The following is an 18,391-nucleotide window of genomic DNA, read 5'->3' as shown; positions in this document are numbered from 1 at the left end:
AGAAAATCGCTTTTAAAACTAAGCACGGATTGTATGAGTGGTTAGTCATGCCATTTGGTCTTACTAATGCACCTAGTACTTTTATGCGATTGATGAATCATGTTCTTAGGGCTTACATAGGTGTCTTTGTAGTTGTTTACTTCGATGACATTCTCATTTATAGCAAGAACCTTGATGAACATGTGGGACATTTGAAACTGGTGCTAGAAGTCCATAGGAAGGAGCGTTTGTTTGGCAATTTTAAAAAGTGCTCATTTTGTACAGATAACGTGGTATTCCTAGGTTTTGTTGTTAGTTCCCAAGGCATACAGGTGGACGAGGAGAAGATTAAGGCTATCAAGGAATGACCAAGCCCGAAATCAGTTGGAGAGGTCCGAAGCTTTCACGGTCTCGCAGGGTTGTACCGACGATTTGTCCGTGATTTCAGCACCATCGCTGCACCTCTTACCGAGATCATTAAGAAGGATGCAGGGTTCAAGTGGGAACAAGCTCAGGAGAACGCCTTCCAGACCCTTAAGCACAAGCTAACCCACACACCTCTTCTCTCCCTGCCTAGCTTCCTTAAGACGTTTTATTGAGTGCGATGCATCAGGTGTGGGAATTGGAGCGGTTCTTATGCAGGAGAAGCGACCTATAGCCTACTTCAGTGAGAAGCTTGGAGGCGCGACACTGAACTACCCGACATACGACAAGGAGCTATATGCTTTGGTTCGGGCTTTGCAAACGTGGCAGCACTACCTATGGCCTAAGGAGTTTGTGATCCACACCGACCACCAGTCCCTAAAGCACCTCAAAGGGCAACATAAGCTTAACAAGCGGCACGCCAGATGGGTCGAGTTCATCGAGACATTTCCTTACGTGATCCAGTACAAGCAAGGCAAGGAGAATGTGGTGGCTGACGCTTTGTCCCGAAGATATGCATTGATCTCAACCTTAGACACCAAAATTCTTGGATTTGAAACGATTAAAGAGGCTTACGCAACCGATCCAGACTTTCAGGAAGCTTACCAGGCCAGCTCAAAATTTGCCCATGGCAAATATTTCCAAAGTGACGGGTATTTGTTTTACGACAACTGATTATGCATACTTAATCTGTCTTTGCGTGATTTACTTGTCAGGAAGGCTCATGGTGGAGGACTGATGGGACATTTTGGAGTGGCCAAGACGTTAAGCGTGGTACAAGACCATTTCTATTGGTTGCACCTGAAACGAGACGTTGAACGGATCTGTGGTCGATGCACCGTATGCAAAATGGCTAAATCACGAAGCCAAGGCCCTGGTATGTACATGTCCTTACCGATTCCGAGCGAACCATGGTCAGATATTTCGATGGACTTCGTATTGGGTTTATCTAGGACTAGACGAGGTCGAAATTCGGTCTTTGTGGTCGTTGATAGATTTTCTAAGATTGCTCATTTTATACCATGTCATAAAACCGATGATGCTTCTAACGTGGCCGACCTGTTCTTTAGAGAAGTAGTTTGTTTGCATGGGATCCCTAGGACTATTGTTTCGGATAGAGACACCAAGTTCCTTAGCTATTTCTGGAAAATTTTGTGGGCTAAGTTTGGAACTAAGTTGTGTTTTTCCACCACATGTCACCCCCAAACCGACGGTCAGACCGAGGTTGTGAATAGAACTCTGTCAGCCCTTTTAAGATCGGTCATTAAAAAGAACATTCGAACTTGGGAAGATTGCTTGCCACGCGTAAAATTTGCTTACAATCATGCAGTGCATTCTACTACCTTGTTTTCACCTTTTCAACTTGTTTATATGGCTTTAATCCTCTTACGCCTTTGGATCTAACTCCATTGCCTTTGACTGAACGACTAAGTATGGATGGGAAAAAAAAGGCAGAAATGGTGAAACAGATGCACGAAAAAACTAAGCAATACATCGAGAGAAAGACAGAACAGTTCCGAAAACAAGTCAACAAAGGACGCAGCAAAAGGGTGTACGAACCCGGTGATCAAGTTTGGATCTATCTCAGAAAGGAACGGTTTCCTGATGAAAGAAAATCCAAGCTGTTGCCAAGGGTGGACCATTTACTGTATTGGAACGGATCAACAACAATGCCTATAAGATCGACCTCCAAGGTAAGTACTCGGTCAGTTCTAGTTTTAATGTTTCTGACATTCTTCCTTTTCTTCCAGATGGACCAGACTTGAGGACAAGTCTTTTTCAAGAGGGGGGGGATGATATGATCATGGACCGTGAGGAAAAACCCCAGGTTGAAGAGGAGGTTACTGAGACGGCCCTCATTGTTCCAGATGGCCCAATGACCCGGTCACAAACCAAAGCTCGCGGACGCCGTCCAGATTTTGCTCACCAGGCTAAAGGACCAAGGGACGTACCAAGACATGGAACCAAGTGACCAACACAAGGTCGTCCTTACGTACCAAGGTACTTGCTAACTCGGCCAGATGTATTCCTTAATACTCTTTTTTCTTCCACCCGGGTTTGTCTCAATGGGTTTACCGGGTGGGGTTTTAACGAGGTTAAGGGTCGCACCATTCTCATGACCGTAGTTCAGCCAGTGCTTAGTTCGTAGGACGGAAGCTCAAGAGTCTGATTCGGCCAAGTATGCGAAGAGTCAGTCAAGAGGAGCCGAATCGTTATTCAACCGTTTTTATTACTTTTTGGCTTTATTTATTGTCTTTGTTATTTTCTAAGCATGACCGATGGTCTGCCTACGCTTCTATATAAACGGATTGTACTTGTCATTTTTAGGACATATTCTTATCAATAAAAATTCGAGTTTTCTCTCTTTTGTTCTTTTAGAACTTTATCGATTTCTTGGTGGTTAGCCAATTTGATCCTTCGGTTTATCAAGCTCTTGCCATCGAGTTTGACGCAGCCTTCATTCTCATTAGTTTAAGGGAATTCATAGTCGTTATCGGGGCTTAGAGACTTTCGGGAAACACTCTTTCTCACGCCTTAACATCCATAACCACGTCTTCACTTTCTCTTTTGTTTCACCCCCTTGTTTTACTCTTTTCTTTGCGATTGGGCCTAAGGATTTTCGAGACAAGTCTCACGCCTTAGCATCTTTCACTTTCGAACGATCTAAAGTCAAGGATCTATCAACCTCAATCCGACCAAGCGTGTGACAATCTTTGGAAGTTCGTATTACTTTTTGTTGTTTCTAACCTTCTACATTCTCGGTAGTTGTAATGTTGCTAATTGTAGTGTTGATTCTTTGTTTCTTCAATTTAGTTTTGATAAATTTTTTGTTATTATTCGAACATTTTATAATTGAATTTTGTCATGGATAAAGTTTTCATGGGTTTGAAAAAATTTCAATCAACCAGTTAATGGTTTGGCAAAAAAAGTATATCACATACTATTTTCACTTTTATTCACTTTTATGTGCTTTTTGTAATCTTTGATGATTTACATTGTGACTATGTTAATTCTTGATATTGATAATAAGCAATTGTTAGAAAGAAAAAATTCAAATACAAAATTTAATAGTAAATTTAAAAGTTGTATCTTAAACATGTCTTAAATGCAAATTTTGTATATACTTTGTATATATATAAATTTAAATACATATATATATACATTAGACTACAATTTAATACTAAGTTTTGTATAATAATTTGTAAATACCTATTCACCTATTATCTCACACTACCATATCATATTTTCACTTTTTTGTTTCTCTTTTTAAAGTTTCAATCATTTAACAGTTTTTTTTCTTTATCTTACATTTTTACAATTAGTTACGATAGAAATAGTTTGTAACTCATACTTTATTCGTTTTTTGGTGAAATTTCTCATTTACAATTTATGTTATTCTCACAGTATTTAATATTAGTTTACCTAAATTTCTTTTTTAACAATTCATAATGAATAATTATATATAAATTAAGCAATGAAAGCTTCTTCGAAATAAACAATTACATACAAATACACAATCCACACATTGTGGAGACAATTACCTGTGTAAATCGAAGATGAGATCAAATAATTTGCTGTAAGTTTTTTTTATTTTATTTAATTTTTTTAATGAAATAACAAACTGCGATTTAACCGGTGGTATTATGGTTAAAAATTTAGATCAGCAAAATTAGATTGAATTTTATGGTTGAATTAAGTCGTCCAATTTTCAATACTCATTGTGATTTGTTAATTCTTTGTCATAGTTTTCAAAGCATAAACAAATCACCAGAGTTTTGTAATAGTCGGACCTTTAATGGTAGCTACACCACTTTGTTTATGAAGAATGAGCAACATTGGCTGAATTTCGATCTTATGTTTAAACTATAAATTTGTACAGGTAGATTTATTGAAATTTATTAATATATCAATTTTTATCATTCTATATAGTAATAAAAAGAGTATAAAATATAAAAAAGCAAAAAAAAACTAACTAATCTAATGAATGGTGGTGGGTACTGCGGTTCAGAAGAAGGTGGTATGGTGGAGTATCGTGTGAAGGGTGGGGAGGAGGGTGGGAGGAAATGTTTTGGAGGCGAAGGGGTCTGTGATGAAAAGAACCACACGACACAAACCTGGGTATCTCCTTAAATTAAAAAAACAATGTCAAATAAAAGTACATGTCATCTAATTTTTATTTTACCTATAAATATAGAGGTTGACAAAATATTTCTGAGATCTGGTTTGATCTGATAAAAAAAAATATCAAGAGTTGAATGAACGTTCAATATTTTGCTCAATATTTTCACTAAAACCCTATTTTATGTTGTTTCATCAAAAAGAGTACAAAAGTTATCATCTACTTATGTTCACTAGTAACACTTTTGTTTCACTTAATCAATGTATTATACACTTTATGATTAAGAATTCTGAAAAATTGAAGTTATGAAAACACATACATATTTAGATGAATTAACTGAAAACTTGTATAAGCAAACATTAAATCATAAATATGGAAGCATTTAGAGCTTGGTTGAGAAAAATTAAAGAAAATGATATTTTTGTCAATAAATGATATACCGTGAATTGTTGTGTCTTTTTGCTAAATCTTAAAAAATAAAATTAAATACATAATAACATTTTTGTTAATATATGTGGTTGGTAGAGAGAAAATGATATTTGTTGAAAAAGGGAAAACATGTTATGTTTGCATTTGACTTCAAATTGTAGATTATTCGTGAAAGTAATCAATTATTGTTTCATTTTTTTTTTCACTATTATAAAATATTAGATTACCAATTTACGGGACAAACTAGAGTCTAATGGAAACACATAAAAAGGAAATTAATATGTCATTCAATTTTGTTTTCTCTCTGTTACATCGTTATTAGTGAAATCCGATCTAATCTTATTACAAATGATCATTCGATCGAATTCAATCATAATCAGCACATGTAATTATAAACATGAATATTTACACAAACAACAACTCCACGATATAGTTCTTCCTGCACCATACATATCCAAAAAAGATAGTTCTACATGCACTACAACCATGATGGACAGCTCTATCTACAACACACGAAACTACGACTCATGACTCTATATGCAATAACTATAATAACTATAGACAGTGACAGATTTAGAAAACTTTTTGAGTGGAGGCATATAAAAAATATTTTGAACCATGATCAATTGAGCCAACTAAACTGTAAAACCTTTAATGAATTGCATGCAAATAATTTTATCTGTATATTTTATTGGGGGCAGCTGCCCCGCCCCTATAGTCTTGGTGTAGAAATTTTTAAACCCTTGACCATGATCAAAAGGCTAAAAATATGTCATTCAAATACTAAAATAAATGAAATTTAATAGCTTGACCCAAAAAGTGAAATTTAATAGATTTTTAACTATTAATACAATTTATAATAAGATAATTATTATTATAGTAATCCAGTAATTAATTAAAATTTTAAGTTTATTACTTAAAAAAATTATATCCTGATGATTCTGCTTCTGGAGATTAATTATATCTATTAGTTCTAGAATTAACAATAAATATTCGTGAAGGTTCTTGACATACAATATCCTGATGATTCTGCTTCTGGAGATTGTTGGAATTGTCTGTCCGTTAAGAAATAGATAAATGTTATTTACAAACATACGACTGGGATCACTTGAAACATTGGTGTAATGCATTTGGAGGATTTAAAGGGTGATAAAGGTTTATTAAGTCATTTTCTCAATCTCATATTCTCACAATATTTGTGACTTTTGTGTGAAAAGAGACTTTTTCTCGTTTAAATTTCCCTTAAAAATTATACAGAAATACAAAATCGACATAAATAGTTGAGATGCTAACAGAAAACTACATTTTTTCAAAGATAATATCGACGGAAAACTAATTTTTTTTCGGAGGCAAAACTCTATGCAAAGAATATTTTATGTGTGTAATCTTTTTAGGCACCATCCCTTTTCTAGTCGAATCAAGTTTTTCTCACCCAGACGCGATTTGACTAAAACGCTCGTCGAATCAAGTTTTTTCTCACCCAGACGCGATATAATTAAAACGCTGCGTTTTGAAGCGTTCTGATTGGTACGTCCTAATACTCTTCTCTTTAATCGTTTGATTTCCTAATTTAGCTTTCACCATGTTCGTTTGGGTTTTGAAACATTGAAGCGTAGCTTCTGGGATCTAGACGAAGGTAAAGGCTCTTCGGCTAGAGCACTGCTGCTCGTATTTCAATTTCGATTCATATTTATCAATCTCCTAGTGAATGGGAGGGTTTTGTAAACCCTAAATCCAGTTTTGAACCTGGTTCGGCACCGGAATTTGTTTGCTCTTCACAGGCAGAGCTCCCTTCTTAATCCTCTCTTTCATGCTCTTGATTCTGTATTATGTATATGCGTTGCCCGAATCGTCTCTGCCGTTGCTCATCTATTTTTTTCGTTTTACTCTGGTTATAGGTTTCGAGCTCACTCTGCTAGAAAACCCTAAACTTTGATGTTGTAACTTCCCGTGGAAAATTTGAAACGGCGATATCTCAGAACCTCTCCATCAAGGACACATCTTGATTAGAGAAGACTTGATTTTTACCAAAAGGATTATTTTCTTGCTCGTCACTGTCTTCTTACGGTTAGCTGGCGCATTTCTTTGTGTATTTCTTTTCTCTTGGTCGATTTGGAGACGGTCTTTTAAGTGATAGACGAGTTTGGTATTTTCAGGTGAGAAGTTTAGGCGAAAGTTTTGTTAGTTCGGCGATTGGATTTTGAGAGTCTTTTTAGTTAGTATTAAATTGGAGTTGAGATTGAGTCTAAGGAATAAGAAGATTACAATGGATGGAAAGGGGACGAAATGTGGTTCCAAGAGAGGATCTAAGATTGTTCAGTTTGACGATGATGCTGATGATGACGAACCTATCAATTCCTTCTTAAAGGTTATGAAGCATAAAAGTGCCAAGAAGAATAAAGCTGATACTGAAAGTATTGGTAAACAGAGGCAGAACCAGGATTCTGAAGATATGGGTGATACCTTAGCCAGTTTTAGGAAGAGATTGAAGAGGCACAAGAAAAGTGTTGGATCAGGAATCCCAAGGATTAGGAACCACAAGGATGTTCTTCCTATTGATACTGTAACAAATTCTAATTTGAACTTAAGCGAGGAAGGGCATGATATGGTTGACGATGCATCTGAGCTTGGCATGGATGGTCCTGTAAACGAAAAGTGCTTGGAAGACATCTATAAAACGAAGGTTAAATCAAAAACAAAATCAACGATAAATGCTGCCGAGGTTGGGACTGAATCGTTTTGCTCAAAGACATTGGCTGTCAAGAAGATGGTTGACTCAACATTAGACTGTTTTACCCACACGGCGCTCTTAAATTGCAGGACGAAGAATAAAAGAATGGATTGCATCTCTGAAAACGGTGCTTCCAATTCTATTGAAAAGTGTGCTTCAGAAACTGGAACTCCCCTGCATAAGTTTTATGGTAAGGATGAGGCAGCTTCTCCCGGTCATGAAAAAGTAGACTTACCCTTGACACTATCCAGCGAGAAGGAAGCAGATGTTTTTCGTCAATGTCCAGATGATGAATCCAAGAGACCACTGCCAAATGTCCATGGCAAAGTTTATCCTACTAATGCTAGAAAAGACATTGCAGATATTTCCCCTGAGCGGCACTTACACCAAGGAGAGCCAGAATCTCGCAAGGATGGAACTGCTGTAGCTTCCCCAGTTTCAGTAACTCCCTGCGAAGACGAAATTTTCCGGGGTGATGCAATTTCATTACCTAATTCCGGGAAGCCATCCACCTTGCAACGTCCAGAGCGCATTGCTAGAAAGCGTAAGCTTGGAAACATGGTGTATGAAGGAGATACGAATTGGGAGAATGAGCAAGGCTTTCTGGATTGTCAAAGCGACAAGTCCTTTAGAGGAAGCGACAAGTCCTTTAAAGGAAGCGGCAAGTGTGATTTCGTCCCATTTATTTCCAAGGAAACTGAACTTGGTAGAGCAGCTGCGGTGGCAGTTGGTCTAAAAGCCCAGTCGATAAGTCCAATTGAGAAGATTATACTTAAAGAGGTGTTGAAGCGCAAAGGTAGCCATCAGGAGTACTTAGTCTGCAGGTTAGTTTCCTTTTGCATAGCTGTTATGGATTCAAATACGTGGTTTGGTGTTCCTATCTTGTGTATAGAATGTATTTACTTAGATCACATGAGAAGGGTGTACCTTAAGATGCTAATCCCATTTTTACCTTCTTCAGTGGTTGGAAACCTGGAATACTTACTGTACTGTATTGCTTGACAGGCCTACTAATGAGATTCAAGGATTTTCAAGTTGTTTTTTGTCATTACATTTTCAACAGTTTTACTTGGGATAGTTCTGTTATTTTTAGTTTTTGTGTTTCATTTTGTCCTCTTGAAGACTTTCTTAATCTTTTCTTTTAAATATCAGAGCTGATATATGTTGTAATTCAGGAATTCTATCTTAGGTCTGTGGAGTAAAGATGTAAGCCGAATCTTACCTGTCACTGAGTGTGTGGCTGCCAGTGGCCTTTCTGAGAATGAATTGCCTTCAGCTTCTCTTATGAGAGAGGTGTATAAATTTCTTGATGAGAGAGTAAGTCTGTGCTGTTGCATTTGTTGTGTGCTATTCTGTCTCCTGTAATTCTCCGCATTGATTTTTTCTTAAGTTTGTTTTTAATTTATATGCACTATTGAAAAGAGAATGATTGCTGGTTTCTAATAGTCCGCATGGGATGTGTTTTTTTTTTTTTTTGACAGGGTTATATAAATGCTGGGATATCATCTGTGAGGGGAAAGGGGGAAGCTTCGACTAATAAAGATGAGGATCTCGTTCTGGGGAAAAAGCTTGAAGAAAGTTCTATGGCTTCTGTTGCAGATTCTGAAGACGGAGTTGCTTTTATCCTTGGTCAGGTCAAAGCCGTTGAATCGACTAGTGAGGCTAAGAAATGTGCTCTCCAAATTGATGAAACGGAATTGGTAGGATGTGCGACCTCAGCAATGTTGGAGTCTACCAGCAAAACATGCGAAGCAAGCATTATTGACGATTGCAAACATTCTGTCAGCATTAATGCGTTACCAGCGGATGCTCCTGCATCTAAGGTCGAAAATCACACTGAAACAATTTCAGTATCGAAGCCTGCTTTGTCTAGCTCACTGTCCTCTGCAAATAGTAATCATACGAGAGGAAGGGACTGTGTTCAATGTGAGGTTGAAGATGAGAAAAAAGTAATAGTTATAGGAGCCGGTCCTGCTGGGTTAACAGCAGCACGTCATTTACAGCGACAAGGTTTTTCTGTCACCGTCCTTGAGGCAAGGAGTAGAGTAGGTGGTCGTGTTTTTACAGACCGGTCATCACTTTCAGTTCCTGTGGATCTGGGGGCTAGCATAATTACAGGCATTGAGGCTGATGTGCCATCTGAAAGAATGCCTGATCCTTCGGTATTGGTCTGCAACCAATTAGGTCTGGATTTGAGTGTGTTGCATGGATTCTGTCCTCTTTATGATACTGTCACAGGAAAAAAGGTTCCTCCAGAATTAGATGATGCTCTACAAGCAGAGTTCAACAGTCTGATCGATGATGTAGATTTGCTTGTTGAGGAAATAGGCAAGGAAAAAGCAAATAAAATGTCGCTTGAGGATGGTCTAGAATATGGCCTTCAGCGGCTGAGGATGCCACATGACAAAGTGAACATTGAAAGAATTGGGCTTGGCAACTCAACTGATGCTTCCTTCTCAAAAACAGGCATTAGTGGTACCTCTACGTATGACGGAAGCGGGAAAAATGATTTTTTGAATCCTTTAGAGCGAAGAGTTATGAATTGGCATTTTGCTCATACAGAATATGGTTGCGCTGCTGTCCTCAAGGAAGTGTCGCTTCCTAACTGGAATCAAGATGAGTTTTATGGCGGGTTTGGAGGGCCACATGCTATGATAAAGGGTGGTTATAGCAGAGTTGTTGAGTCGCTTGCAGAAGGACTTGACATTCACTTGAACAAAGTAGTTTCTGAGGTATCTTATGCCTCTGAAGTATCTGCCATGAATAACAGCAAGCATAAAGTCAGAGTTAGTACATCAAATGGCTGTGAGTATCTTGGAGATGCTGTTCTGGTAACTGTTCCTCTTGGGTGCTTGAAAGCAGAAACCATTAAGTTTTCACCACCCTTGCCCGATTGGAAATATTCGTCAATCAAACAACTTGGTTTCGGAGTTCTAAATAAAGTTGTGTTAGAGTTCTCAAAGGTATTTTGGGATGATAGCTTGGATTATTTTGGGGCAACTGCTGAGGAAACAGATCAAAGAGGTGAGTGCTTTATGTTTTGGAATGTCAAAAAAACTGTTGGTGCTCCTGTTCTGATAGCTTTGGTGGTTGGGAAGGCTGCTGTTGACTATAAAGACAAAAGTAAGTCTGAGCATGTGAACCATGCAATGATGGTTCTACGTAAGCTTTTTGGTGGGGATCTGGTGCCTGATCCTGTTGCTTCGGTAGTTACTGACTGGGGCACTGATCCTTACAGTTATGGTGCCTACTCATATGTTGCTATTGGTGCTTCTGGTGAAGATTATGATGTACTGGGAAGGCCTGTTCAGAATTGTTTGTTTTTTGCTGGTGAGGCAACATGCAAAGAGCATCCTGACACTGTTGGTGGTGCAATGATGACTGGAGTCCGGGAAGCTGTGCGTATAATTGATATATTTAGAAGTGGAAATGATTACACAGCCGAAATAGAAACACTAGAAAAGGCGCAGAGGAAATCTCTATCTGTGAGGGATGAAGTCAGTGACCTAATAAAGAGGCTTGAAGTTGTTGAGCTGTCTAATGTGTTGGCCAGGCAATCATTGCTTCGGAACATGTTCTTCTCTGCTAAAACAACTGTTGGGCGTTTGCATTTAGCCAAGGAATTGCTTAACCTACCTGGTGAAACCTTGAAATCCTTTGCAGGCACAAAAGAAGGGCTTGCAGTGCTGAACTCTTGGATCCTGGTAAGCTTAGCGAGCTACTTTCTTTACCAAAGCAAAGAGTACAACTTTCCTTTGCTTTTAGGTTTGCTCCATGAATTTTATTGGTTTTTCTACATATTCTCTCTATTAGGATTCGATGGGAAAGAATGGAACCCAGCTTTTACGTCACTGTGTACATATTCTTGTTCAAGTTACGAGTGATCTCTTTGCCGTGAGGCTCTCAGGTATTGGTTATTTTCTTCCAATTGCATTATCTGTCCTAAACCTCATATATCACATGTAATTGGTTGTCTTAAGCTTCGATATCACGTGCAATTAGTTATTTGTTTTTTGCCCTGATATAAATTTTTAAGTTTCTCTAAGTTGCTTACTTTCCACTTGCTGATGCAGGCATTGGGAAGACTGTGAAAGAAAAGGTTTGTGCACACACGAGCCGTGATATCCGTGCCATTGCAAGTCAGCTTGTTAATGTGTGGCTGGAACTATACCGGAAAGAAAAAGCTAATAGTGAAATGAAATCATTGAGACAAACAAATACGACAAATATTTCTAGAATAAGAAGAAAACTGAATAGTGAGGATACAGACAGTAAGGGAAAGCTGTGTAATGGCAACGATATGAAAACAGATGGAGAACTTGAGGACAACCAGCTACCTATGTCAGAGGAAGAAAAGGCTGTGTTTGCTGCAGCTGAGGCTGCTCGTGCAGCTGCTGAAGCAGCTGCAAAGGCAAGTTTTTCTTATCTTCGATTAGTGAAATGCCTCGATGGATGTTTACTGAATGTGTTTGTTATCTCGAAGGACGGGAATGTGCTTTTCCCCCTAAATCAATTCTTTCTTTTTTTGTTTGTTAACAAATGTTCTTGTCTTGCAGGCATTTTCTGAGGCCTATCATAGTACTGCATTGCAGCTTCCTAAGATTCCCTCGTTTCATAAATTTGCCAGGCGAGAACAGTATGCAAAGATGGACGAATCTGATTTCAGGAAAAAGTTTCCCGGCAATGTCTTAGGAAGACAAGATTGTATGTCAGAGATAGACTCTAGGAACTGCAAAGTTCGGGACTGGTATGATTTTCCTGCCTCCTGTCTTGACCTTGACAGTTCAAAGATTCCAGTTGATAACTGCTCACAGCGTAGTCATTCGAACGAGCTTGTATCTCATTCAAAGTTTAGAGAATGTTCTGGAGAAAGTGGGGCTGCGGATAACAGTATTTTTACCGGGGCATGGGTTGATACTGGTGGTAGTAGCGATGGTGTCAAGGATTATAATGCTATAGATAGATGGCAATCTCAAGCTGCGGCTGCTGATCCTGAATTTTTCAATCGTGCCTTGCATATTAAGGATGAAGATTCGATTGCATGTTCGCCAGGCCTACCTAGTTGGAAGCATGACCAACGAGCGAATGAATGTTCAATGTCACAGGTTACAGTGAATAAAGAGCCACATAAAAATCATAAGAGTCATATCCGGGGTGCAGATCGTTTAAAACAGGGGATTGTAGATTTTGTTGCATCGTTGCTTATGGCCCCGTATAGAGCAAAGAAAATTGATAGAGATGTATACAAGTCAATAATGAAGAAGACAGCAACAAAGGTCTGTGACTTTGCGGTTTTCTACTCTTCAAAATTCTTCATTTATTATATTATAATTCTTGTTTCTGTCTGAAGTTAATAAAAAGACTCTGCGGGCTTTATCAGGTAATGCAACAGACAACAGACGTGGAGAAAGCCATGGCTGTTCCACAATTCCTCGACTCAAAGCGGAAAAACAAGGTTTGTAAAAGCTTCAAAAGTTTTAGAGTTCTCTTGCCAAAATTCTTGTCTTTAAATTTCCTGTTTGAGTATTCCTCTCTCTGGTATAGGAAGAAATGTCAATATTTCTTGTGAGGAATAATATTGGTCACTGGTTCTCATAATAAGTATCACTAAATAGTTGCATCTACGTTAGAGAAGTTTTTAATCTTTATTCGATTAATATTTATGCAGATTCGTGACTTTGTGGACAAACAAGTTGACAAGTACATAGCGATAGCTCAAGTTCCAAAACCTTGATGGCCACTGGGATCTATTGGAATGGCCATTACTTGAGTTGGTATCTGCTGGGATGGCAAAGCCCCTTCGCATACACCACACTGCTCATTTAATGGAAGCTTATCTCAAAGAAGCAGATGGTAGAAGAGAGTTTTTCCATGATATTTTCTCATACCAGAAGATTAGGCCGGGACAAGTTTTTGGCATTAACCTGATATGATGAAGAATTTGGTCTTGCTATGTATGAGTGAAGCATCTTCTCTCCTCTACCTGGGGGAAATGTTCTGAGGACTTTCTGATCAAGGTTTTACACCAAGTGGATTCTTATTAGTTATCCCCTCAGAATGATACATGTTTTCAACTCATGCTGATTGTTTTTAGTATTGTATAGAGCTCAAGATTTTAGTGTTAACCCCCATTAGTCAAAATTTTTCCTTCAGGTATCTGAATACATTTCTTGAAATTAAATATATCATTTCTGGAACCCAAGAGAAAAGCTTTTCACTTTGTAGTGTCAATGATAATATAGCTCTAGTCAAAGATACCTTTGGCGATGCTATGTTCTGATTTTCCTATACTCTCAGCCATACTTCCTTTGGTGAGTTCTTTCCCTATCTTTTTGAAGGGGAAAATCTGAGAAACCACAGTTGCAGGTGTATGACTCTCACCCTGGCACGATCGTCAAGAAGTTGGATTGGTTCAGCTCCCAAGCATTTCAATATTGTGATGTCCTTCTGTTGTCTTAGACTTGGAAGCAGCTTGTGGTAGAGGCACTGCAACGAGGCAGGTTCGTTGCTTTGTGCGTGTGTTTCCTCTGCATTATTTATAGCTTTTGTTAGCAATGTGGGTGAAAGTCTGATACTGGCTTTTGCAGGTTAAGGAAACGTAGACTTGGCTTGTTTCAATTTGACCAATGTTGTTATCTTTGATTGAAGCTGTTTTTTATGGATGCCGTGGTTCAAGAATCACTCTGCTTTTTGGGGGAAGGTACATTTAAACTTGATCATTAAAAAACAAAAATTCATTTACATTTTACATTTGTTCAGGATCGTATTCGATATTCTTCATATCAACAATTCAGTTTTGCTACTAAGTTTGATCTTAGGCTTTGGTTTGGAATCGGAAAAGCATATACATTGTTCATTCCGTTAATTGGCCTAAATTTCACCTGTAGGCGATTTTCTTTTACGAGATTGATAATCTGTTATTACGCTATTGTAGAAATGCAGAGTTGGTTGAGTTGGCAGAGATAGAGGCTAGAGCACAGCGATTGCGATCACACATCTCTCTGAGTCAAATTCGTTGTTACAAAAAATGTTAAGGTCAATTCACCAATATGAAGCACGGTATTAGATTTTGTTACTAAAACATGAAAGCCAAGATCGAGAGCACTCTCTCTGAGTCAAAATCGTTGTTACAGAGTATCCAATCATGGAAGCTCTAGAAGGTAAGAAGAAGATTCTTAAAACGCTCAGAAGTGTGATTCGATCAACAACAAAAAAAAATACAAATTCCTAGACGTTGCATTGACGCGCAAGATTGTTTGCCAAAGCAGTGTCCAATCTCTGCCTCTCCCTTGCCTGCCTTTGCTCCTTCATGAGTGAAATCATCTCCTCATAGCTCCCGCCAGTGCTTATCATTCTATCAAACCTCGGCTTCAAATGCAAATCAGAAAATGCTTTCCGCCTCTCCCTGCACTGGTCGCTAATGTTCTTCACGAGCTCAGGTTGGCCTCTCACAAAATCTTGGGAATTCCCATTCTTGGTTTGGGAATTCCCATTCTTCACGAGGAAGTGTTACCGAAAGTATGATTATCATTTTATCAATTTTTCAATTCATTAGCATATAAACTCTTAGTGGGTAAATGCAAGTTAAAAGGAAAGAAAAGAAAAAGATAGCCAGTGAACAAAGTTTGAAGATATATATACAAAAGATTTAGCAGAGGAGAGCATCAAGGTTTCGTTTGCCCTCCGGACCCTTGGAGTACCACGAAGAAACATATTGCCCATACACAACTTCCTTGTAACACGGTTTCGAGACTTGGTGAACAAGATGAGAAGCCGGCGCTATTCTTGCGGTCTTGGAAGGATCATGAAACGTTGCAACCGATAACCGAGCACGATTCGCATTAGTCACGGCTCTATGTTGAGCGCTTTTGTATATGCCATTGGTTATGATCTGCAACAAAGAGAAGAAAGGAAAAGCATGTAAGCAGCTTCTTACTAGCTATTTTGCTTTTAGTCTATAACCTGTAAAGGAGAATTATGTAGATAGGAACCTCGGTTTGATCGGCGATAAGAACGAGAATGGCGTGAGAGATAGGAGGAACAGTGAGCCATTGGGAATCCTTGTAAAGCTGAAGACCTTCAACATCATCTTGAATCAAGAGAGTAATGGCACCCATGTCTGAATGTGATTGGAGTCCAAGAGTGAGCTCAGGCTGAGGACAAGGAGGGTAATAACTCATAGTGATGTTCTGATAGATTTCTCCAACAGCTTCTTCTATGGATGAACATGGAAGACTCAAGCTCTCTGAGATTAGCCCCAATAGCTTTTGAGCTAGTTTCTTCATCTCATCACCATATTCTTCCACTACTTCTCTAATCACCAATTTCCCAATCCAATCAATCAATCAATGTGAACATTAAGGAACATAAAAGAGATTGATTTTGTGATAGCGAAGGGAATCAAAACAAGAACCTGTAATCAGGAGGATGAAGTGGCCAACGAGAAGGGTTACGGCGAGAGAGAGGGAAAGTGTGGTGATCGAAGTAGTCTCTCCAATCCAAAACGACGTCGTCTTCGGCGCCGAGAAGCATGCGGCTGCCATAACCCTCCGATGCGGCGGAGCTGGAGTCGCAGGCGTAGCGGAGCTTCTCTTCCATTGGACAGTCCTGGAAGAAGGTTAGGCCTAAAGATCTCATCCGATCAAGGAGATAGATAGGAACGCCGTGATTGACCACGTGGAAGGCTCCCCAGTTTCGGCAAGCGTCGCCGATGGCTTCCCTCGCCGAATCGGAGCTCGAGAGGTCGACGGTTGGGATCAGAGCTGCATCGCCGCCGTGGTGGAGGTTAGGTCGAGCATCCAGTGGCTGAATGTACTGGGAAGGGACTTCCGGTAAGCCGCCTTTGGCAACTGACTCCACTCTCGACGGTGTTTCCATGGAAGGTCTAAAGCACAGATGATATGATCTTTCTTTTTGGGATTTGACAGACTCGCAGAAGGAAGTCGCTATGGGGATAATTTAAATTGCAAAAAATTCCCTCAAACTATCAATGTTTTGCAAATAAAGCATATAGTTACAAAAATTGCTATATTGGGGATTTAGATGTGTTAAATGATAACCCATGCATTTTCCTTGCAAAACTTTTAGTTTTTTGTTGGTATGAATAATTTCATACTATTTTTTATTTTTGACATAAATACAGGGACAATACAACGAAAACAGAAAAAAAAACTGTACAACACAAAATAACTAAAACCAAAACAAAAAATTTTAGAAATGAAACACGCAGATGAAACAGCTATTCTAAGCACCTTTACACAGCTCGAAGTGTTATTGCCACAGCTCGCTCATCTTTCTAAGGTAACAATTTTAAAATAACATTATTGTTACATGCTATTATCTCAATTTTTTGCTATTTATAAAGATTAAAGATAGTAGCATGCCATATTGTTTAAAATTTTTGTATTGGTTAAAAATTATTCATGTAATAAGTACCTTTAAACTTATTTATTCTTTAGACTGAAAGTCTATCAAATAATAGTATGTTTGGGCAGAAAATTAATTGTTACCATGAAATAGTGTTTGGATGCAAAGATAGTAAAAATAATTAAAATAAACTTAATCTAAAAAATAATTGTTGAGAATTTCACCTCATCGATTAGCATCGAAACATGTAAAGGCACTGAGATCTAATAAAAAGCTTAGATTATTAAAACAGAGGATGAAGAATAAAATCCGTCAAAGTCAAAAATATCCACCACCTCATCGATCTTTACAATCGAGTGCGATCGTAGGATTTAAATAACATTTAACGGTTTGGATTTGTTTTGAAATGTAGTAAAAAAAAGGAGGATCCCTTAGTAATTAGATGTGGAATCTCAATAAACATAAAATTTCTCAATAAATAATCACACAGTCACTAGAAGAAATGGTGAGCATAGAGAGATTTAAATGGAGATGGTGGTTAACAAGATGTTTTTAACAAATGTAATATTAAGAGATGTATTCCTAGCCATACTTGATTTAAGGTTCTTTGAGAGTAGTCACAAATCAACAAAATTTTGTACACACTTTGCACTTATGATAATAAACTCGTATCACTCACTCTTCAAGACTTTAAGTTTGTTTATATTATCTCCTCTATAGCCATGGAAAACATGTGTGACACAACGCATCAATTTTTGACCATCGAGGCTAACCTACAACATGTAACGTATTAATTGAAAATGCTAATGAGATTTGGTATAGCTAATACTATGTGGTGATGTGTTTCTTGTCAAAATCATTTAACTATGTCATGAAAACATATGACTACGTCTTCAAAACATTTAATTTATGTCGTGAAAACAAATGATGATTTGGGTTTAGTCTGAAACGTATTTAAGTCTGAGGCCTGGTTTGGCACAAGAAGGGTTATGCAAAACTGGTGTAGGTTCTTGAAAATGATCAAAACAAATTGTAAAAACGTTTATTTTTTTTTTAATATAATTTAACAGTTTATTCAAAAAAAAAGTTTTTTATTTTCTTTATAGAGAAACAAAGCAAAATAGTGGAAGTAATAATTCAAACTCAGCAAAATTTAATGATTACTATGACAAGATAGCAGGTCTTCTTCTCCGACTACCGAGACAAAATAGTGGAAGTAGTTAACTTGCAAGGCATTTTCCTTGCAAAACTTTAGTTGGTGGGTCTTAGTTTTGTTTAGAAAAACAATAAAATATTTTTAGCCACAAGAACCCTAACAGATTAACGAGGATAAAAAATAACAA

The 18,391-nt window shown here is 38.0% G+C and overlaps 2 protein-coding genes across 5 annotated transcripts; one reads left to right on the top strand and one right to left on the bottom strand.

Moving 5' to 3' along the window:
- Positions 1 to 6,459: 6,459 nt before the first annotated feature.
- On the top strand, positions 6,460 to 15,249 carry LOC18030809 (lysine-specific histone demethylase 1 homolog 3). Of its 4 annotated transcripts, none has more exons than XR_002896981.1 (13): positions 6,519 to 6,587; positions 6,850 to 7,018; positions 7,108 to 8,506; positions 8,858 to 8,999; positions 9,164 to 11,386; positions 11,496 to 11,589; positions 11,756 to 12,093; positions 12,239 to 12,958; positions 13,063 to 13,137; positions 13,351 to 13,699; positions 14,049 to 14,182; positions 14,270 to 14,382; positions 14,617 to 15,249. XR_002896981.1 is itself a non-coding variant. In XM_024149958.1 (10 exons), the coding sequence occupies exons 3-10, from the start codon at positions 7,218 to 7,220 to the stop codon at positions 13,414 to 13,416; spliced, it is 4,947 nt and encodes a 1,648-aa protein (XP_024005726.1). In that variant the 5' UTR covers positions 6,460 to 6,478; positions 6,850 to 7,018; positions 7,108 to 7,217; the 3' UTR covers positions 13,417 to 13,886. The 4 variants fall into 4 exon arrangements, 2 of the variants coding, with proteins under 2 accessions (XP_024005726.1, XP_006414367.1); XR_002896982.1 differs by having other exon boundaries at positions 14,043 to 14,182; XM_024149958.1 differs by lacking the exons at positions 6,519 to 6,587; positions 14,049 to 14,182; positions 14,270 to 14,382; positions 14,617 to 15,249 and adding an exon at positions 6,460 to 6,478 and having other exon boundaries at positions 13,351 to 13,886.
- Positions 15,250 to 15,297: 48 nt separating this feature from the next.
- LOC18030808 (probable 2-oxoglutarate-dependent dioxygenase ANS) lies at positions 15,298 to 16,592 on the bottom strand. The gene is made up of 3 exons (XM_006414303.2): positions 16,096 to 16,592; positions 15,674 to 15,995; positions 15,298 to 15,573 (listed from the first exon to the last, which is right to left on the bottom strand). Exons 1-3 carry the CDS (start codon positions 16,557 to 16,559, stop codon positions 15,331 to 15,333), a joined length of 1,029 nt encoding a protein of 342 aa, XP_006414366.1. The 5' UTR covers positions 16,560 to 16,592; the 3' UTR covers positions 15,298 to 15,330.
- Positions 16,593 to 18,391: the final 1,799 nt, after the last annotated feature.

Source organism: Eutrema salsugineum, unplaced genomic scaffold (assembly GCF_000478725.1).
Source record: "Eutrema salsugineum unplaced genomic scaffold, Eutsalg1_0 scaffold_1, whole genome shotgun sequence".
NCBI classification, from domain to species: Eukaryota; Viridiplantae; Streptophyta; class Magnoliopsida; order Brassicales; family Brassicaceae; genus Eutrema; species Eutrema salsugineum.
The sequence above is the reverse complement of the archived record's forward strand: the minus strand, read 5'-3'. Positions and strand labels throughout refer to the sequence as shown.

Bases quoted from the DNA above. Each gene is read 5' to 3' on its own strand.
- LOC18030809 (XM_024149958.1), top strand. From the start codon at position 7,218: ATGGATGGAAAGGGGACGAAATGTGGTTCCAAGAGAGGATCTAAGATT. The intron at 9,000-9,163 runs GTAAGTCTGTGC...TTTTTTTGACAG, and splicing joins ATAAATTTCTTGATGAGAGA to GGTTATATAAATGCTGGGAT. The intron at 11,590-11,755 runs GTATTGGTTATT...TTGCTGATGCAG, and splicing joins CTTTGCCGTGAGGCTCTCAG to GCATTGGGAAGACTGTGAAA.
- LOC18030808 (XM_006414303.2), bottom strand. From the start codon at position 16,559: ATGGAAACACCGTCGAGAGTGGAGTCAGTTGCCAAAGGCGGCTTACCG. The intron at 15,996-16,095 runs GTTCTTGTTTTG...ATTGGTGATTAG, and splicing joins CTTCATCCTCCTGATTACAG to AGAAGTAGTGGAAGAATATG. The intron at 15,574-15,673 runs GTTCCTATCTAC...TCTTTGTTGCAG, and splicing joins TTATCGCCGATCAAACCGAG to ATCATAACCAATGGCATATA.